This window comes from Monopterus albus, unplaced genomic scaffold, assembly GCF_001952655.1.
Source record: "Monopterus albus unplaced genomic scaffold, M_albus_1.0 scaffold173.1, whole genome shotgun sequence".
Classification (NCBI taxonomy): domain Eukaryota; kingdom Metazoa; phylum Chordata; class Actinopteri; order Synbranchiformes; family Synbranchidae; genus Monopterus; species Monopterus albus.
This window is the reverse complement of record NW_018128053.1, coordinates 178,985-201,056: the sequence shown is the minus strand read 5'-3', so window position 1 is coordinate 201,056 and position 22,072 is coordinate 178,985. Positions and strand designations below refer to the sequence as shown.

General features: G+C 40.6%; 3 protein-coding genes across 3 annotated transcripts in view; all 3 read right to left on the bottom strand.

The window, feature by feature from the left end:
- Positions 1 to 1,312, bottom strand: part of LOC109969441 (ubiquitin thioesterase OTUB1) — a 4,032-nt gene extending 2,720 nt beyond the window's left edge. The window contains exons 1-2 of the mRNA XM_020616329.1: positions 1,217 to 1,312; positions 8 to 33 (exon numbers count right to left, since the gene is read on the bottom strand). Of these exons, the coding sequence (XP_020471985.1) occupies positions 8 to 33; positions 1,217 to 1,259 (69 nt within the window). The 5' untranslated portion in view covers positions 1,260 to 1,312. The remainder of the gene's footprint in view (positions 1 to 7; positions 34 to 1,216) is intronic.
- A 1,140-nt stretch (positions 1,313 to 2,452) lies between these two features.
- On the bottom strand, positions 2,453 to 19,450 carry LOC109969415 (nectin-4-like). The gene is made up of 11 exons (XM_020616282.1): positions 18,922 to 19,450; positions 15,048 to 15,251; positions 14,208 to 14,375; positions 13,487 to 13,765; positions 12,531 to 12,648; positions 8,484 to 8,638; positions 8,202 to 8,361; positions 7,898 to 7,973; positions 7,329 to 7,391; positions 4,749 to 4,964; positions 2,453 to 4,595 (listed from the first exon to the last, which is right to left on the bottom strand). Exons 1-11 carry the CDS (start codon positions 18,974 to 18,976, stop codon positions 4,203 to 4,205), a joined length of 1,887 nt encoding a protein of 628 aa, XP_020471938.1. The 5' UTR covers positions 18,977 to 19,450; the 3' UTR covers positions 2,453 to 4,202.
- Positions 19,451 to 19,944: 494 nt separating this feature from the next.
- fcer1g (Fc epsilon receptor IgFc epsilon receptor Ig) overlaps positions 19,945 to 22,072 on the bottom strand; it is a 6,077-nt gene continuing 3,949 nt past the window's right edge. Inside the window, exons 3-5 of the mRNA XM_020616293.1 lie at positions 21,745 to 21,789; positions 20,813 to 20,836; positions 19,945 to 20,723 (exon numbers count right to left, since the gene is read on the bottom strand). Coding sequence (XP_020471949.1) covers positions 20,670 to 20,723; positions 20,813 to 20,836; positions 21,745 to 21,789 — 123 coding nt within the window. The 3' untranslated portion in view covers positions 19,945 to 20,669. The remainder of the gene's footprint in view (positions 20,724 to 20,812; positions 20,837 to 21,744; positions 21,790 to 22,072) is intronic.

The window sequence follows — 22,072 nt, the reverse complement described above, 5'->3', positions numbered from 1 at the left end:
TTATGGCCTCGTCATATGCAAGGCAGTTCACTCCTGTAAGAGAAAAGGTGACCCACTAATAAACACTTCAAGAATAGATACTGGCAGGGCAACATGAGGGCAGAGCTTGTCCAAGACCAGTGTTTATTAGATGTATCAGAATGGAAAACTTGCAGCCTTGGTTAGAACATCACACTGCTACAATGTTACTATGTAGTGAATGAGTAGAAGCTTTGTTAATGTGTCGCAGTGTTATAAAGTTGGAGGCTGAAATTTTTCCAAAAAAAAAAACTAATGGCAGCAAATGCAGAAAAGAGCACCATTAATAAATAAATGCCACTGTTAAGAAAGCATTTCATCTGGATAATCTTGAGATACTATCTTGTGATGCAAAACAAGCAAGTTTAATGCAGATTCATGTTGAATGCTACACTTCTTTCTGGGTTGTAAAAGAAAAATTGCTGCAAATGTATTTTGCATGCACAAGTAAATCTGGCTGCACTGTTTCTTTATAAAATTAAATGAATAACCTGTACTGATGCTGCTCCAACAGAAATTGCTTCATCAGTGGAAGAGTATGTTAGTGCCCTCGGTGTCACTTTATTAAAGCAACTGAATAAAGTCTTGTATATTTCTCTCTTTTGTTCAAGTATTTGCCTTCTTGACATTAAAAAATCGATAACCTGCTGACCAGTGAAACCACTGCAGTCACATAAGGTACCTCAGAGAGATAAGTATGCGTTAAAAATTTAATTAAAATGTGACAACAACACGACATTCATGACAGCAGCTACATTTTCTCTTCCCATTTTCAACAACATCAGTCCTCACAACACCGGTTAACGTCAGTCAGACTTGGCTAGCACGACCAGTGCGAAAACAAAACAAATATCGGTCACGACGTACAACCTCGTTTTACCAACCAAAACTGGGTGTCCTGTTTTTAACATTAAGCCTACAATTTAAACATTTCCTTAGGTCAAATACCCCGGGACTGTCATTTACCGTTTCCACGTCAATAACAAAACAAGCGTCTTTTTTTCTTTGTGTAGCCAAAGGCAGCTAGCTAGCCTTAGCCACCAAGCGCTGGCCTCTGTCTTGCTCTCATCGCTGTATGCCAGCCAGTTTTATTAAAGAGAGGGCAACGGCTGAAACACAGAGCGGGCATTTATGTGGCTTTGGGCTGCAATTGCATGATATGTGTTGGATATTTTTGTTTAATATCTGTTCCTCTCACCCTCCATATCCCCCTGTGTTGAGTCCTGCTGCTCCTCCGCCATCTTAGCTCTCGAGATCTGTTTCCTGCTCCTGCATGACCTCAATCATTACACACTTCCGGGTGGAGACAGGCTGTACGATTTATTAATTTTTTTTTAAAAGTACTATTTTTCATTTATTTTACTTTTTATAAACAACGGGTGCATAACAAAAATTACAATGAAGCGAATTCAAGTTTATTAGATCTCAACCATAAAGAAAGATGGGGGTGCCATATGCTGTACACTCTCCCACTTTGATAAGCTGGTGGGTCTAGAGATGAACAGTTATGGTAGAGACATCCATACCTCCCTCATTTTCATAAGAGGGTCCTAAATGAGGGCAAGAGCTGGAATGCAACTGTGGTGGAGACATTCCAAGTACATTTACTCTAGTATTGTTCTTAAGTACAATTTTGAGGTGGCCTAACTGTAACTTTACTTGAGTGTTTTCATTTCCTGCTACTTCATACTTTGACTTCATACATTTCAGAGACAAATATTGTATTTTTTTTAACTACACTACATTTGATAACTGTAGTTACTAGCTAATTTTCAGAATCTGATCAATAAAACAGGATACAATGTAATCACAAGACTGTACTGATCCTCGGTGTGAAGTTCACAGGCTACCCAGCAGATTATAAGCATACAAGGTAGTTAAAATTAGCTCCACCTTTACCAGCTGCATAAATGAGATGTATACAGTAATACACAAAAAAATGATAAAATATAGCCTAATGTGGGACTAAGTGGTTTAGAAAATGGATGGATGGATATAGCCTAATGTTAAATGTGCCATTCTCTGAGTAGTTTTACTTTTGCTACTGTAAGTATATTTTGATAATAATACTTGTGCTTATTCTTCAATAAAACCAACTAACTGGCACACAGCAGACAGCAGTATTAAAGCTTACATCATACGGCAACAGGATACATAGACTATATGCACCTAGAGTGGAAGGAATGTGTGGCTATGGTCCACACGGACAATCCCGAGTGGATTTGACTGTTAGGCACAAAAATGTCATTCATTCATTCATTCATTCATTTTCTACCGCTTAGTCCCTGAACGGGGTCACGGGCAAAAATGTCATCAGATCTTTTAAATGAACCCCTACAAAAATCTCCATAGGAATCTCAACAAACACTTCCCTAACAAACCAGATTTAGATAATCAAGAAAATAGCTTTTATATACACATTTATTTCCACCCACCAATACAAGCTGATACCCATACATAGCCCTAAAAACAAATATAAGTTCAGGTACGAGACCAGGAAAATAATTTTCCAAAGTCACAGTTGAATGTAGAGTCTTTCATAGTTCAGTAGTTTTTCAGTTTGAAGTCTCTGCACTTTCCATCAGTACACATCAGGGGGCACTGTCTGCAACAGATGTGGCCTATTCTGACTATTTTCACATAATTCATCTGTTGCTCTAAATTGTTTTGTGCTACTGGATAATATGGACAAACTCTTCCCACATACTTTTATCTCAGGTGGCTTATGACATAAATTTTGGTAAAAGCTGTATTTACAAAAGGTAACGTAAAACAATACCACATACAGAACAAAATAATACTTCATATTTGCCAAAAAAGCAAAACTTTTTTTTTTTTCATTTTCCTTTTGGCACATTATGTTCCATGTCAGGGCTGTAACAGAATCCAACAGTATTGAAAACACATATAAACAAGAAAAAAAACAGGTAGTAGTAAACAATACGTTTGGTTTTTCTGCAATATTAAAAAGCTGTAACAGTTCATGTCAAATTCCTCTCGCAAAGCCATTGTCCTGTCTTGGATGTTGAAAAACTCCTTAGACCTTTGCAAAGCACAAGTGCAGTATGTCCTCAGTTGAGACATTTTACTTTTTGTCTCTGTCTTTTTTGCATTCAGATTTATCAAGTAGTTCAAGTGATGTAAAAAAAAAAATTGCGAAAATAAAATGCATTTTACACAGATTTGGCAGCTTTTCTGTCGTTTATCCACTTTGTATGCGTGTGCATACATGAAGGTACTCAGCATGCAGACAAAGGAAAAGCCTGAGTAATGAGTGGTCTCTTCCAGGATGACAGTGCCCCAGTCCATAGGGCACAATGGTCAGTGAGTAGTTTAATGAGTATGAAAATGAAGTAAATCATACATCATGTCCTTCTCAGTCGGCAGATCTACCCAGCTGAACACCTATGGGAGATTTTGGAATGACGTGTTAAACTGACTACTACTATCAAAGGTCTCTAGGTGTTGATGTAAGGTTGATAAGGAAGAGGGGCATGTGGAACTAGAAAATAGATATGTTTAATTTGCTGATATGCTAATTTGCTGTGTAATTCAAAAAGTGAAAAATATTGTACATATTTACAGATTGTCAAATCACTACATACAGTATATAGGTTATGTTTTGACAGTGTGAAATCTGTGTCAGATCCAAACTGTCCCAGTGCTTCAGACAAAGGCACGAGGACAGCTCAATAATATAGAGGTATGCATGTTGCAGGTGTGGCAAGCGAGCAACAACACCATGGTTTGGATCAGATCCCAAACCGTGTTGTGTAAGGGAACTTTACACACACACAGTTACTGATACACAGGCTACCACTAAAGTAAAAATCCACCCCCAGGACCGAGGGGATTGCAGTGTGATGTATCAACTTTCCCAAAGCCCTCTCCTGGATTTCCTGATGTAGTTGTCCTTGAGTGTTTTCACCCCCACACACACGCACACACACAGAAGGTATGTCAGCTGCATTCACCTGTTAGTTGGTAAGAGCAACGAACACTGTATTGTGAAAGATGAGCAACAAATATTGTCTGAGATTAAAGCTGTAGTAGTGGTACTAGAAATACTGCGACGCGGTCTTGTCTGGCAGAAACCAGAAATCAAGATATATCCAGATATGAACCACCCTCTAGACCAGAGCTAGTCAGTTCTGTAGTTTCACATACTATTTTCCTGCTGCCTGCTAAACTATCTGGGCCTTGTGAATCAGCGAGGCATGGGGACTAACCATAGTGGGGCTTGGCTGGGGTTTGGGTCTCAGTGTGCCATTAGTCTGCTGATAGCGTGTACTGTGAGCCTCAGAAACATGGGAGCTGTTGGTCTCGCTGTCTTGGTCATCAGGATGCTCTTGACTGGCAGGACCCCCCAAACCTTCATCTACTTCATCCTCATCATCTGTTACCGGTGGGTAGCTGAGGCTCAGTGGAGGGTGCTGGTGATTCTTAGCAACGCTTCCTGGCTGTGAACCCCCATCTGCTGGGATGATGGCGCTGCCATTTATCTGTCTTACAATTTCAGTGGTCTGTACCAGTGGGAAGGCTGATGGTGTGAGAGGAGGATGGAAACGAGTTTCCTGCTGCAAAAAAACAAGACAGACACACTTTGTAATTACATCATCATCATCAGGTAAATATACACAGGTTATTAAACTGGGTGAGATGAATTCCACAATTTAGTGAATTCAGGTTTTGACATGTCCAGAAACACACATGCTCAGAGATACACTTACCAAAGATATTGTGCTGTTTCGCACATATGTTTCGACTCTGATTCGACTCTCCTCATCCCTATCCAGAGGTCTGTCTCTTCCTCTCCGCGAGTTGTTGTTCAGGACTGGTCTGCCCAGGTAGTCAAATGCTCCCCCCCCTCCTCCTCCTCCTCCCCCCCCTCCTCCTCCCCGCCCACCTGAGATAGTAGATCGGCTGTCACGGACATGAGCCTGCTCCTGTCAGTGCAGGAAAGACAATATTAACAGATATACTGATATGGTGGTCTTGTTGTAATGTGTCCTTCTTTTGCACCCATAGTTTAAACTGAAGCAATTTTAGTGAGATTATAGATTATTTGTATTGTATTTTATAAATTTGTATCTATTTACTGAGATTACTTGTCTCTAATGCAAATGCACTTTTAAAGTTTTAAAGCAATAGGTAGCCATCTTGGGAAACACATTTATTTGCTTTCTTGCTGAGGGTTAGATGAGTGTGTATATGCTAAATATAAAGCTATTACCTTAGCATAAATACTGGAAACAAAAACATTTAGACTGGTTATTCCTTTCAGCACCCATTTACAATGAGGAACAGAAGTATTTGAACACCCTGCAATTTTGCAAGTTCTCCCACTTAGAAATCATGGAGGGGTCTGACATTCACATTGTAGGTGCATTCCCACTCTGAGAGACAGAATTAAGAAAAAAATTCAGGAAATCACATTGTATGATTTTTAAAGAATTTATTTGTCTTGTACTGCTGAACATAAGTATTTGAACACCTGAGAAACAGCAAGAATTCTGGCTCTCAAAGACCTGTTACTGTGCCTTGAAAAAGTCCACCTCTACTCCACTCATTAATCTAAATTAGTAGCACCTGTCTGAGCTCTTTAAAGACACCTGTCCACCCCACAGTCAGTCAGACGCCAACTACTACCATGGGCAAGACCAAAGAGCTGTCAAAAGACACCAGAGACAAAATTGTGGACCTCCACAAGGCTGGAAAGGGCTACGGGGCAATTGCCAAGCAGCTTGGTGAAAATAGATCAACTGTTGGAGCAATTGTTAGAAAATGGAAGAGGCTAAAGACGACTGTCAATCTCCCTCGGACTGGGGCGCCATGCAAGATCTCACCTCGTGGGGTATCACGGATGATGAGAAAGGTGAGGAATCAGCCCAGAACTACAAGGGAGGAGCTGGTCAATGACATGAAGAGAGCTGGGACCACAGTTTCAAAGGTCACTGTCGGTAGAACACTACGCCGTCATGGTTTCAAATCATGCATTGCACGGAAGGTTCCCCTGCTCAAGTCATCACATGTCCAGGCCCGTCTGAAGTTGGCCAAAGACCATCTGGATGATCCAGAGGAGGCATGGGAGAAAGTCATGTGGTCAGATGAGATAGCCAGTCTCCAGACCTCAATCCAATAGAACATCTTTGGAGGGAGCTTAAACTCTGCGTTGCTCAGCGACAGCCCCGAAACCTGACAGATCTAGAGGAGATCTGTGTGGAGGAGTGGGCCAAAATCCCTGTTGCAGTGTGTGCAAACCTGGTCAAGAACTACAGGAAACGTTTGACCTCTGTAATTGTAAACAAAGGTTTCTGTACCAAATATTAACACTGATTTTCTCAGGTGTTCAAATACTTATGTTCAGCAGTGCTAGACAAATAAATTCTTTAAAAATCATACAATGTGATTTCCTGAAATTTTTTTTTAATTCTGTCTCTCAGACTGGGAATGCACCTACAATGTGAATTTCAGACCCCTCCATGATTTCTAAGTGGGAGAACTTGCAACATCGCAGGGTGTTCAAATACTTCTGTTCCTCACTGTATCTTAGAAATTACCATGTTCTATTTGGCTTGTTTTATCAGTGAAAAACAGAAGTATAAAATGTCATGTTGCAGTTTAGGGGCCAGACCATTTCCTGGTTACACACAGTAACCTTTTGGCATTAGTTGTCTCATCTCACACTTGGAATGAAAGCAAATGTGTTTATTCTGTATAATGTCATAAGTACTGAGCTCAAAATTTCAAATCTAAACGTGGTGCATCTCAGATATTGACAATCACACTGCATAATATTGCTTAAGACCTTAGGGCTATATTTATTCTTGGGATCATGCATTCTTTTCTAAAGCCACTAATGGTGCTTATTTTCATATGTTGTCATGTATTAATGCTGGCCTGAACCATAGTTTTTCGCACATTGTTTTAATATCATATGCTTACACCAATTATTTGCCTTTTACATCCACATTTAAAGATTTGGATAAACATTTCAAATTTAAGCAGCTCTTATTCTACCATTATTTTACCAGGGATGTAGCCAGGACTTTGAGAAGCAGAAAACAAATAATAATATTCTTCTGAACTTTCCTTGGAATTATGTAATTTTGTATTAGATATAGCAAAAGACTATGCCCAAGTAAATAAATGCTCTGCATTGACTAAAAGGACACACTATTGATCAATTAAGTGAAGGTGCAGTCATCAAATACATTTATTTTCCTTATGATAACCAAAGTTTATACTACAGTTCCTCAGTGTCCTAGAAATGATTATGCAGACTTAGATAGATAGATACGTAGACTGACCCCGAGGGAAGACAGGCTGGTCCTCAGGGTTCCCTCCACCCTCAAAGGGATATTTTCCTCTGTCTGCGATTCAAAGACACAGAGGGTAGGATTAGCAGTGGGACTCAAGGTAAGAATAACCTCAAACTCTGCCAAAATCCTAACCCCCATGCATGCCCCCACAGAAAAGGCTGTGCATACAACACTATGCCTTTTCAAAACTTTAAACCCCACTCACTTCTTTCATTTGAAAAGACAAACAAAGTAGGTGAAGCAATGGCTGATGACAGATGAGAGATTATCTAACCACTGCCACAGCTACCTGACACCCATGGCTGTAGAGCACAGTAATAAGTATTCATCAATCATCATAATAAAATGTGTAGAATTTCAGAAGAGTCTTTGAATGAATAAATAAATGACGGTGAGAAACATATGAGACCGATACTCTACTAATTTTGATCAACTGTGTCAAAGTGTCACAGCCTGAATGAAGTTGTGTAGCTGCAGGAGACACAGGATGATACTGCAGTAGGACACTGTGTTTAGTAAGACATACAGTAACAGTAAAATAATTCAGTAACAGTTACCGCTCCTCTGGTGTCTGTGCTGCCAGAGTTCATTCTCCTGATAGAAGCTTGTCTAGAGAGACTGCTTATTTCCTCCCTGTGAGAAAAGATATGGGGGGGGGGAGAAAAAGAGACAACAGCATATTTTAATGACTGTAGAAAGTTCCACCACTAATTCTATTCAGCATGCTTTGCTTTTGTAGCTGTCATCTGCAGCTCTGATTTTCTCCAGTCTTACGTATTCTTTCTGGCCAAGTCTGCCCTATGGAGATTATTAAAGTTTCATCTTATCTTAATTTACTTAAAGTATGTTATTTCAGCATACTTCTTCAGGGTGAGCTCTCTCTCCAGTTTTGTGTTCTTGCGTTTTTGGTGGCATGTGACAACAATGACAATGATAAGCATCAAGATCAGCAGCACAGCAGCAACACCTCCCACAGAAAGCATCAACAGGTTTTCAGGCCATTCCCGTGGCTCAGGAGATTCTGTAAAGTAGAGAGTGAGTCAGGAAGCAGACAGGATTAGATGGATGTGTACTGTACAACTGTGCTCACAATATACTGTATGACAAGTCTTAGTATGTGATGTTGACAGCGCTGTCATCTACCTGTCACAACAATCTCCACTTCCGCCTTCCCTACTCCCACTTCATTCTTGGCCTCACACTGGTAGGTGCCTCTGTCTGACAAGCTTAGGGGGCGCCCAAAAACTAGAGTTCCATTAGGGAAGGGGTTCACACCTTCTGGCAAATCTTTACCCATTCTGCAAACAGAATACAAGACAAAGTTATGTTATAGTGCACTTAGATCAACACATGGCCCTCTTGGGTTAAGTGGTACTGTAATCAGAAAGTCATTATTAACAATTTTTTCAATGTGTTAGGGACCGTTTGAAAATGACTGTGATGGGATGAGTGGCTGAACACTATTTTTTACTATCTAAAGAAGTAAAGCCCTTTTCTGGACCCTGGACCCACATTCTGACTAAAAGAAAAATGTGCCTGGTAAGTGTCTCAGATCTGCAAGGACTGGTAAGCTAGTGGTGCCCAGAGTTCACTCTTGTAAAAGGGCTTTTAGCCATTATGCTGCCCACAGCTGGAACCGGCTGTCATTAGAACATAGCTGTGCCCCAGTTATAGTCACATTTAAAACTAAATTAAAGACTGTTCTTTTTTCCCACTGCTTTAAATTAAAGTGCCCATAACATGCTCATTTTGCTTGTTTCCAGCCATTTAATGTTTAATCTTGGGTACCTCGAAATTAACTTGGCACCCCTCATAACTCCAATTACTTAGTAATTGTTTCAGAATCAGAGAGGACAGTTCATGAACGCACACAACTACTGCTGCCGGTGTTGTGTCACAAGTGGACAGCACAATGAACCGCGACGGCATTAATTAATTTGAATTTCTCTTCCATAGATAGGTAAACAGCGGTATATTTACGATTGAAAAGAGATGTGTAACACTCTAAACAAAGTGGGTAATTGAGAAACCCCCATATTTTAACTGGCACAATGCAGACATCTCCAGCCTCACAACAATTCTCTCTAATGTTACAGAAATGTGTCTTAATGTATCTTGTTTCTGTTCGATTTCACACTCTGTTTTTATCTTTCTTCTGTTACTCAGTGACCAATTGACTTCAATGTGCTGTTTAGCTGAGTGAATAGACACTGATGTTTTAAATTTGCCAGAAGAAAGTACTCCCACCTCTAGTGTACTCAGAGGTTAGTCTTGAGAAGACGGAGGTAAAGGGGTACAAACTATAGTGAGAACAGGGAGAGTCCACAGTTTGCCACAGCTCTCAACATCTGCATGTTGCTACTTTGTGCTGTCATGTAATTGTTGCTTGTAATTTGCATTTTAATGTTTTATCTCTTTGTGTGCATTGTGTTAAGCACTTTAAATTGCCTTTGCCTTTGTGTATGAAACTGTCCTATATAAATAACCTTAGCTTGCCTTGCCTGCTGTTACAATGCATTTTGGCATCAATGACTAAAAGTGCACAAATGATAACAAAATTAAGCAAACTGTTTACTGAATATTCTAGTCAGTTTTTATGTTTGAACCAAGAACTGTGTGTTACTTTATACGTACATGTTTTCACATATTTAGAAAAGTAGGAAGGAACCACCATTTAGTTTGCGGTAGTGTGACTCCAGGAAACACTTAAAAAACTTCAATGAGCAACATTGTCCAGGGTGTTGCCTCGCTGTTGTTGTTTTGAGACTTGAACTTAATGCTTGAGCATTGCTGTGAGCATTTTCAATCTGCATTGCCCCAGGACCACCTAGTGTGCTTTCATCGTTATAGGAACATGCTCTGCTCTCTATTCACATATATTTCATAGTGCACAGTTATACTTTTTTGTAGAAATCCCCTATGACTAGCAGGAAAGAAGAAGTGTCGGTTTGTACATGCACAGTAGACACAATACCACAACAACATCTTGCACAAATCCACACATTGTGCTTCCTCGTCTCTCCGCCCCTTGGATCACCCCAACTCCTCTGCCTACCTGCTCCCACTAGTTTACCTCTCTGCTTATATGGGGAGCTCATTCCTTTCCCTTTCTTCTTCTCAGCCCCCTCTTCCTCCCTCCTTCGTGTGAAACTGTCTCATCTGTCTGCTTTCAGTGCAAGTCGCAACACGACACTGTGACACCAGCTCTTACTTCACCTGTTGCTTTTTACTGACAAATCCAACAGGTTTGCCCTGCTGCTGTAGCCATCGCACATTTGTGTGTGTGTTCATGTAAAGCATGTCCTTTAGTGGAAAGGTTGATTGTAACTTGAGATTTTGACTGCTGACTGGGGTTTTTTCTCTTTGTGTATATGTGAGGACATACAAATGGGTAATAAATTAAAGGCATATCCTGACTAAAAAAGGGGGGGGGGGGGGAATACCCATTTTGACATGCCTGAGTCAGCGATTGTCTCTTCAAATGTCTTGTTTTGTCCAAGCAATGAATCCAAAGATATTCATTTTATTATCACATTTGACAAAGAAAATCACCAATTCCTCAATTAAATAAGGTGCAACTAGAAAATAATAGTGATTTTGGCTTCAAAACAGATGTTTTGATGCTTCCTCCATCCAGCAGAGGGCCACTGAAGCTGTTCTAGAGACACCAAAAAGTGTATGTTGTTCACTTTTTGTTAGTTTTTCCTTCCATTTGTCACCTATCTGCACATGCTCATTCATGACTGAGCTTTACTCACAAAACCTCCTTTCTCAAGGTGTGTTCCTGACTAACGACATCATCATCTGGCAAAAAAAAACAACTCATATGAGTCAAACCTTAGCAAACATGTCTCTTGTTGTTCTTTACATTTTAGTACATATATGGCATCTGTGTGTGAGGAATTTCTCCCTTTGGGCCCAACTGCCACCAGTGATAATTTGATCCATTTCGCTTCTAATCATCTTTTGTGGCTGACATTTGTCTGGCCAAAATCTGCACCACACCCTGAAAATATATGAATGCACGAAAGGAAATGGCTTAAAGATGACACCAGATAAATGAAGCAGAAGAAGCCAGGCATTTTAAGTCTTGTCAGACTTTAAAGTTGGGCAGAAATGTGCCGCGTTTCAAATGACACATGTAACATTTGAATCAGGAAGTGACAGTGCCAGGACTTGTTTGTTTAAGTCATGTGGAAAAGGGTGGAGAGCCAGATCACACTGTAAAAGGTTTTTTCAGTCAAGTGCCTAAGGGGCCAAGCCACATTAAAAACTAATACCGAATGCTAAGGTATTAAATGTGTTCTTAAAATAAACACATGTACAGTTCTAATCAGTTTCTAACCAAAACACACTGTACATTGGGAAAAGTCTGAAGTCTATATGTACTGAGTACATTTTCTTCCATATTAAACCAAAGCTGATTTTTGTAATATTTTATGCCATACATTCTTTACATCCATGTTGCTAGCAGTCTTTTTCTTTAGTGCCGTTTGTGGGTGCATTTGTGTTTCTTGCCACTGCCAGCTGTTGGTCACTGTGCATTGCATTAATCATATGCTTGCGAAACAGCTCCACATACACCACCCATCTATTGTACATAATCACTAGTGTACAAAATGTGTGGTATTCTGCAGCTAAAAACTGCCCCCAAATGATACAGCATTTATTCTACTTTCAGTGACATTTGCTACAAACTATAGTGCTGTACTGTTTTTAGATATGATTCAGTCTACACTACAGACAAGCTTTGTTGACAGTAAGAGAAATATTGAATATGACCAGCCATTAAGTAATTTGGCCATTTATTCACCTGAGGATTTGAGATCATAAAATGTCATTTCAAGACTAAGTTCATGTTCCTAAATTGATGAGAATATACAATGTGTCAATGTTGCTTTGAAATACATTTCTTTGAGAAAAATAAGAGAACAATAAGACCCACAACATCCTAGTCTGTAATAGACAACTGAGTAATGATAAAAAAAATCACTGTTAACTTCTTGGCCCCTGATGATGACCTGAGCGCAACCTTACTGAATACTCCATTGAAACTCTTCACTGGTGAACTCATAGCAAAATAATTGCCATAATCACTCTGAAGGTTCCAAGAAAAATAACTGCGACCAGACATGTCAGACAGTTAGTCACACGAGTACCAGACAGTGTGTATGGGGGGGTTTACTATACCTGCGCCAGGTGAAACTCTGCGGCTTGGGGTTTCCTCCACTGATGCACCTCAGGGCAGCATTCTCCAGACCCACTGGCCAGTCTCCATTGTAGCCAGACACCTCTGCATGTGGAGAGACTGGAAGGAACAACAATAAGTTGTCATGTCAATTAGGTTGAAGTGAGAAAGGGGGTAATGTTTAGCATTTCATGTAAAACAAAAAAGGAAAGACCGCTTTTAGAAAAAACAGTGATGATGATCAACTTAGGATAATCACCTTTATTTGGCCAAGTATGTTACATACAAGGAATTTGTTTCCGGTACAGAACCAATGGCAGCCAGCTGTGGCGCCAACTCAACCAACGGCTCTAACCATCAGGGGCAACCTGGGTGTTCAGTGTCTTGCCCAAGGACACTTCAACATGTGGACTGCAGGTACCGAGATTCAAACTTCCGACCCTCCAGTTGGGAGACGACTGCTCTACCCACTGAACCACAGTCGCCCCCAACTTGTAATGAATATAACATTTACAAGAAACTACAGAAACAAAGTTAGCCAAAGTTCAGAGTCATAGTACTGCAATCATTTCCTGTGAAGCTGGAATGGTCATGTAATAGGTTCTGTGGGGAAAAAACCCCTAATAACATCAGCAAAACACACAAATTATTCTCTTGTCCAGGGGAGGTGACAGTGGTGTGGTGGGTAGAGCAGTGGTCTCCCAACCAGAAGGTTGACGGTTTGAATCTCGGTGCGTGCAGTCGACGTGTCCTTGGGCAAGACACCGAATTCCCCCCCTCTGTTGCCCCTGATAATTAGAGCCATCGGTTGAGCTGGCACCACAGATGGCTGCCATCGGTTCTGTACCGGAAACAAATTCCTTGTGTGTAACATACTTGGCCAATAAAGGTGATTATCCTTAAACCCCTTTTAGAGAGAAGTAGTGAAAATTCTTAAGCATATTTTAAATATACTCACAGTACACCACCAGGTTGTTTCTGAGCCTGCGGGGGCTCGGTAAAGTCGGGTGCCACACCAAACAGTCCAGCTTCTTGCCATTCATGCCCCTCAGAGGGTACAGAAAATAGTTCGAGGAGATTGCCCCGTTTTCAGAGGAGCGGTTGATGGACTGACCACCCAGGTCGGAGTCCCAGGAGAGTTGGGGAGGCGGGCGGGCGACAGAGCGACAGGAAGCGGCCTGCCTGTAGGACTGTCCCTCGACCATAATAACAGGTTCCAGGGAGGAGATAGGAATGGCTGGAGGGACAGTTGTTACAGTGTCTCAGCAGGAGGATGGTGACATCACAATTTTCCATGCACCAATCACAATTTAAAGATATTCAAATCCAAATCTGATGACATTTGAGCACTCTCAGTCAAGTCAAATCAGAAACATAAAGTCCTGATGAAGAAGATTAGCTAAGTTTTTGAGTGTTAGAGTTGAGTAAAATGAATATGAGAATATTAACTTCATAATAAATTTAGTTGCTTTCTTCTAAATGTTGTTTCTTATAAACTGTAAACATTTAATGTCACAGAGATTTATTTAAGATTTTAAGTTTTCCAGGGCCTTCAAACAACTAGTCAGCTATATTTTAATTATAGTCAGTGAATTGTTTTGGTAACAAAGTATGCTGTTAACATGTAACTGATCATCAGTAATCAGGACTGTTCTCAGGGTCACTGCTGAGGGACTCACTCCATACAATGAGTGACATCTCGCCATCAAAGTTGCCAGAGGGGAAGGTGCTGATGCGGCAGATGTACGTCCCCTCATCAGAGACTTCAGTGCTCATGATGACCAGAGATGAGTCCAAGGTGGGTTCGCTGTTTTTAAAGCGTACACGTCGAGACCACGTCCCAAATGCTGCACATAGAGAGGCAGGCAGGAAATTAGGGAGAGAGACAGAGTATCAGAAAGGGAAAGATATGAGGAGAGATGAAGAGAGGAAGTTCAAGATGTGACAAAAAATTAAGTCCAGCAAGTTCCAAACAGACTTCAGGGTTCCTTTTGTTACTTTCAGTTCCATCTATACACATGCACACACTCATGCTTGAAGCTATATTTACTTTTTAGGTATTTAACTCATGGTCTTATCTAGCATGTCTCACATTCACACTGAGTTTAAACTTCAGTTATTAAATCACAACAAATTACAAGAAATCAAAAATACAGTTTAGCATCTTGGCGTCCTTGAAATTTACCAGTGATAACACAATGTCACTGTCTTTCACAGTACATTTAATACTATTATATGGTTGTGGACACTTGCATTTAACCTCCCTTAGTTTGATGAGTAAAGAAATAAAGCCTCCAACCAACACTTGTCAACTGAAACTCACACATCAATGTGTAAAACCATACTAAGTTTGCTCAGTGGAGTGAGCAAATACTTAGTGTAAGAGTGAATGCTATGATAAAGAGGAAATTCTCTCTGTAAGAAAAGGGGAAGCTACTCATTCTGATGACATCCTTAGCGTGTGGCTGTGAATGTAAAGTGCTCATGACTTAAGACCAGTCCAACAGGTGCCCACTGACCTGTCTGTCCATTAGTGTGATGCGCAGTAATGATTTGTTCCTTAGTGGCATCAGGTTTCTTCTTATACCAGGTGACCTGCACCACCACACCACCATCACCCTTTTTTGGCTGGTAGCGACAGGGCAGGATGGTCTCCTCTTCAGCCAAGGAGCGTAAGAAGTTGTTTGGAGGAAGCTCCACAAATTCCCCCTGTGTGACTGTCACTAAAAGAAGAGAAGGTTTGATAAGTAAATCTATCAATCAAGCATGTGCAACTAATTGTTGTTGATGAACTATGTTTCATTCTGCAGTACAGTGATACTAAGCTGGAGAATAAATCCCCTCCAGCTCCAGGTCAGCTGCTCAGGAGCTTACCTAGTTGAACTCTGACCTACAACCTATCCCTGTATTGCCTTCCAATGTTCCTTCTAGCCACACTAATTTGTCTTTGCTGAAACTAGATTCGGTGGCTTTTTGTCTATTACTATCTAGGTAAGCAGGGTAGAAGGAATAAAAAAAGAAGTTACTCTCATTTTGGCCCAAACTTCCTCTTTATCAGCTTGGTGGCTAACGTGCTTTGACAGCCATTAACTCTTCTAGTGAGATTATTTGTTTCTAAACTCTCATAAGAGCAAAAGGTTAATTAATGAATAGTGCTACAGTTGAATAACATGGGCTTGACGTTAAAGACAGTAGAAGTATGGTTGTGAAAAGCAGCTAATAGTTGCATTCTGGCGGTCTTTGTGCTAAACTAAGCTAAGAGGCTGCTGTCTGTGGCTTTAGAGGCACCGATCTCCTTTTTAAATGTGAAACTAGCTTTGATATAGTTTTTAGGGATAATATAAATTGCTCAAAAAGTTAAGGGAACACTTAAATCACACACTGGATGATGGTAAATTATTCAAGTTGTATAATTAGGTCAGAACAAAATAAGCTGCTGGAGGTCATTTTGTGGGGCTCACAGTGCTCCTCCTATTGCTTCTTGCACAAAGGAGCAGGTCTTCTGGTCCTGCTGCTGGGTTGTTGCGGGCTGGATTCAAAATCACACTGAAAGTGAAAAACTGAACTCATAGGCTCATCCAAGCTGCATGAAGTTCAACACGGCAACTCATAATGTGACTCAGAAGTGTGTGTGGCCCCTGTGTGCACTCCAGACAACAGGCATCAATGTTTTCATCATCCTACACACTCTGGCCATGCGAGGCTGGGCGTAATCCTGCACCAGGAGCAAACCAGAGCCCCCTGTGCCAGTACATGTATGGATGTGCCATCTTGGAGTAAGTGTGGCTGGGCGTAATCCTGCACCAGGAGCAAACCAGAGCCCCCTGTGCCAGTATTAAGGTCTGACAATCACTCTGAGGATTTCATCCCAGTACCTCACAGCATTCAGGGTACCAAAGAACATTTGTCTGTGGCCATCACATGTAGCCATCACTTGGGGTTGTCTTGCTTTTGCCTCTCCATTGCACCTGTTGTCACTTCCATTTGCACCAAAGCAGGTGAGACTGATTCACAATTACCTGAAATTTAATTTAATTTTTGTTTTGACCTTTTATTGAGAAAGTTTACAGGAGGAATTAGATGAAAATATGACGTCATGGATACAAAACTTCTTGAATGAAGTTGAAGGCAAAAGGAGCTCTACAGAGCCCACACATAGTGAAGACAGAAACGGGGGAGGAGAGAGTAAACAGGTTGTCTATCAGACAAGCTGAATAACAAGATATGTTGCTTGACTCGTTGCTCAAGATAAGATTACAAAGTAAACTCCCAGAGGGTTACCTCAGTGTCTGGACAGAGCGTGATGTTCAATAAGGCCCCAGGACCTATAATAGCATCTACACACACTGTGTTTTGTGTGTTTCACACTGTCACACTGCAGCATTATAAGACAACAAATATCCAGCCCTCGCAAGAATACCTTTTTTGTACTTTTCTTTCAGTCTGTCTGCAGATCAAATTAGCTAATCTGCCTGATGTGGACAAACTACACTTTGTCACATTATCTTCTATTGTCCTCCTATTTCATAAAGTACACACACACACACTGTCATGACACGTGGATCCTGCTTTCTGTGGTTACAAACAGCAAGAGTTTAAGGTTTGTTTGCATATTTCTCTTGGCACAGAGCCTAAATAAAACTGAAGTCAGCTTTATGATAGTTCTGCTAATGCAAACAAATGTAATGTGATGTTTGCCTGGGCCGCCTAAAGCCTGGACAGGTGATTCATGGTCATAGTGTATTATTATTATATGACCGCTCTTTACACCAGGCTCGTGGTCCTGGTGACTGGTTGACTTTCTGAAGGTGCAGTTTGCTGATGGTGATGATCCTGTTGAGACTGAATGGAAAACTGCTTGAGCAAATGGGTTACTCCCAAATACAAATAATATATCAATTCACAACATGACAGACCATATGTATACAAGATGAAATATGGTTAGGATGGCCTGTTCATCTGATGCACCTAGAATGACCACAAAAGAAAAAATTTGCCTTTTGAAATATTTGCCTCTGATGACTCTGTGGTTTGCTACTGCAAACACTATTGTCCTTGTACTGTAGACAGAACTAACTTGTTTCTACTCATCAGTGTTTTTACAAATCCACATTTTCAGTTTCACTTTTGTATAACATAAACATCTGCTCTTTGTTTGGGTGTTAATAGGATTCAGGGATGCTTGGTATTCAGAGTGATGATGGGCTATGATTATGTTAGGGTTGGAGAGCAGTGTCCTGGGTAGTGGTGTCTATAAAATCACTGTATGTGCATTTTAGGTTTATTTAGGGCTGGAAAATGGTTTTACTTATTATGTGGACCTGAAGATTTATGACGGCACATTGCAACATTGTCATGTAAAGGTTCACTGTTCCAAGTGTGACTACATTACACTGTTTGTCACACCTATTTCCTGTTGATCCACACAGTTGTATCAAGTGATCACCCAACACAGCTTGTATGGAACTATTCCATGAGTTTTTAGGCTTGTGTGTATGTGTACACTGAGCAACTCCTGATTCAGAACCTACTGTGGGAGAATCTGTTCAGATACGTCATTGGCGAGGAAGTGATTCATGCATTTACCATCAGACCTGATGAATGTACTCTGCAGAGTGTAACACCCCACCAGTGTGTTTGTCACTATGAGGTAGAAGCCTATTGTGGAATCTACCTGCCCTGCATAACTTGAAACACACTGGCTGACACTGTGAAGATTTTTTTGCTAAATATATGTATGACTTCCCTATTTAACACATAGTGTAATGGTCAAATACACTCCATTATAATACAGTATGCTGCGGTGTATAACAGCAAGGTAGAAAGACTTTTTGATGCTGACAGACAGTAGCTACAGCATTTATCACATGTAAGCACATATTAAGGCTTAAACCACACATTCAGTAGGAGGGTCCACAGTTCTTCTCGATCAATAGCAACAGGTTTTTCTTGAAATATCAGCACCAGAGCCATGTGTGTTTTCTTTAGCAGCACTACTCCAGCCAAGTCGATCCTTGAGTAAAGCTGGCTGCCTGCCCTGAGTGAATAGGACAGCCACTGGCCTGCTTTCATAATCAAGAAAACCAAAGGTCACTTCTGCAGAAGTATGTTGTTTTAATAGAGCATTTTTATAGCCTTTTTAAAATTTATAATGCAACCAGTGCTTCCAAACCTCATGCACATACCTGTTGGGTGGGCATATACTAGACAGTGCAGGGCTATTATAGTAATATTATAAGAGATACACATGTAATTGTTAAGAACTGTGGCCACACAACCACCCTGAAGGAATACAACCCATAAAGACACACAAATCACAGAAATTCAAGTTTCACAAGAATACCAGTTTTGCATGATAACCCTTTGGGCGTACTCCGTGTAAAGGCTTCTTACCAAAGATCCCAAGGACACAGAGACACAGAGAAAGCCCGCTGAGCACAGATGACATCCTCCCCGACAGTTACTGTTAACTGACCACAAACTAGGACACTTTGAGCGCTGGGATAAATCGCATCAGTCCAGGTGGTCGTTTCTTCAGTGACAGGTATGCATGAAGCACCGAGGCGGACTCATACCTCGTGCTGCCAGATCACCCTTGGTGATGTTTAGTTTCTTCTTCTTTCTTTTTTTTTAATTAGCACAGTATCCTTTCCAAAGCCCCGTCCTATAGTCGCAAATCAAAAAAAGTAAAACAAGATAATCTCGCAGTTGTGGAAGATTGTTAATCCTGAGTTTCGTGACGTGATGGTCTGACAAGCAGACGCCATAGAAGAAGGCGCAGCTTTACCTGTCTGAGATACACCTGTTTGCGATCCACCTCTCTCCCTCTCTCTCTCTCCCTCTCTTTCTCTCTCTCGTGTGCATACACACCTACCCACAAACATGCGAGCGCGCCGACGTACGCACACACACACTTGCGGCAAAAGTCACTTTTCCGGTTGGTTAAGGCAACATGACAGTTATTTTTCTCGTCTTTACTTGCTCTGCTCAGAGGAGAGGCAGGTGTACGTGCAATCAGTTTAAAGCGAGTTGATCCACATGACGCAGACTGAGCAGGCTGACGCCAGCTAAGCCTTTCATTTTAAGGGGATAACAGAGGCAAAACACTGGGGTGCCTTTACAAAACCTCCATAAAGACCTGCCTACTTTCAGTACTTTTAATCTCAACATCACTTAATCGAGGACTTTAAAGGTTTGTGCCAAATGAAATGTCATCCTGTAGCCACAGCCACCCTATAAATAAAATGTGCGTCATATTGTGCGGTTTATCCTTCGTTGATTTCCTCATATGATCACATTACAGTCGTTTTCTCTCTTATTAGTTATATGAAGATGTATCAGTGTGATCAGGGCTGAATGTGACAGTTGAAATATTTTCACATGTAAACTTCATGAGCTTCATAGCAACCAAACCACTCAGAAAACTGTTATGTTTATTTATTTTTAGGTTGGTCACCCTATGGCTGGAGGTTTACAGCATATTTACTACTTAGCAGTGCAATTGAAAGAAACAATAAAATAATATGTGGACAGGTAAAGAGCAAGTCACAGACAACATCACTGCCATCCTGTGGGTGTATGGGAAACACTGCACAGTATGTCTAAGGCTTCACTGTAGAATATATGTATGTTTTTTCTAATTGGCCATTAACTGCATCTATAATCTACCATGTTTCCCAAAACGTTGATACTTTTAGAACAACTTCTGCAAGAAATCTGTCTTCTGCTTCCTGTTTTGTGCCATAAAGAAATCAGGAAGATTTCAGCCATTACAAGAAATTCAACTTAAAAGTAATAAATGCAGAGTGGATTTGTCTTTTTCATTTACACAGATTAACACACACAAAAACTGACATCTTTCAAATAGCCTAAAAGAGGAAGCAAACTGGCAGTCTGCAAAAATCGCTTCAAGTATTGCACTTAAACAAAATATATAATCCTCAAGCAAACATTCATTTAGGTTTGGTTTATAATTATCACAGTATAAAGTGTCTGTGAAGTATTTTAGTCATCAGTATATGTTTGCATACAAATTAAATATGATAAAGTAGCAAAAATATCTTATACAGCAAAAGTAAGCTAAATCTTAAAAAAAAAAAAAAAAGGTAGAAAACATCTGACTTGGACTTTAATGCATCATATCACTTCTTCATGCCGATACTTTCATATGTGTCCTGGGCATGAGGGGTCAAACCCTGAGAGGAAAACACAGAGGGAGGAAATGAGAAATTCACTGGAGGCTATAGTTTAATAATACTCATGGTTGAAAGGGAAAGAAACTCACCGTATAGATGCCTTCTTCTGTAGTCTGTTCAGGGCAGTAAAGAATAACATTAGACAGAGTATAAGTGTGAGAAAACACACACTGTCACATCAAGATGGAGGACTGACTTTGTGCCTTTCTTGGCTGTAATGGGACATGTGTATGAATGTATGACTACAGTGTAAAGAGGAACAATAGCCAGAAAGCAGCATGCCATATATGTTCACTTTAGACTGTGCGTGTGTGTGTGTGTGTGTGTGTGTGTGTTGCAGTGGGGCTGGGCTGTGTGCAATTTGTGGCTGGAATAGGAAATAATAGGCTAAAAAAGGCAAGGCGGCCAAACTGCAGGGTAAAGGTTAGAGCTCTTTTCATCCGCCTGAACAAGAAAGATTTTATCACAGCTGATGGTTAATGTTCTAATAAAGGCACCACTGCACATATAAACATATAAAACTGGTAGATGTTTGTCTTGTGTCCTAAATAGAATATGAGAAAGTAATAGCAGCACAGCTCTGTTGTAAATTTCATTATTACTGGTTGGACTCTCAAAATAATTCAGTGTGTGACTGGCTGCCTCTTGGTGGTCTCAGGAATTGAAACTGAAAAGCAGATGTGTCATAATAATGTCACTCGCCACAACAAGCTGCCAGTGAGTGGCTCCTGAAAACAAAAGTAGAGCAGCTGTATGTAGTTGTGAAGTATGGCTTTTGCCAGCTTCATTCTACATGTTATCTGTTGCTGTTTGCTTTAATTGTTTGTTTGTCGCTGAGGTTTGCCCTGACCAGAGATAATTTTTTTGCCTCCAGAGGTGTTCTGCCGAAACTCCAGCTAGTGCTGTGGTGAAGTGTATGTGTGTCAACACTACTGGGTTTTTTCAGACCCCACTACATGTACATGCATTTGAGACCAGGTCATGTCTATTTCAGCGTGCGTGTATGTAGGTCCTTTCTTACCTGCTTTCCATTTCCAGCTGCAGCAGCTTCCTTAGCATTGATAAGCTGTAGAAGACAGTGTGACAGGAGTTAGACTTGAAAGACCATCTATTTGTATCTGTACTCTTATCATTGTAATATAACCGAAGAATCACAAACAAACAAGGTTTGGACTTTATGTTGTATATGGTTGATATATTTTACTATAGTATCTTCATATTTTACTTACCTACAGTGCTCTGGACTACACACTGTATGATAGTACTGCATTCAAGCTGAATATTTTCCAGGATTTTTTGTTTCCTTTTTGAATATTTACTATGCTTTATTTTGCTGATGACACCATTTT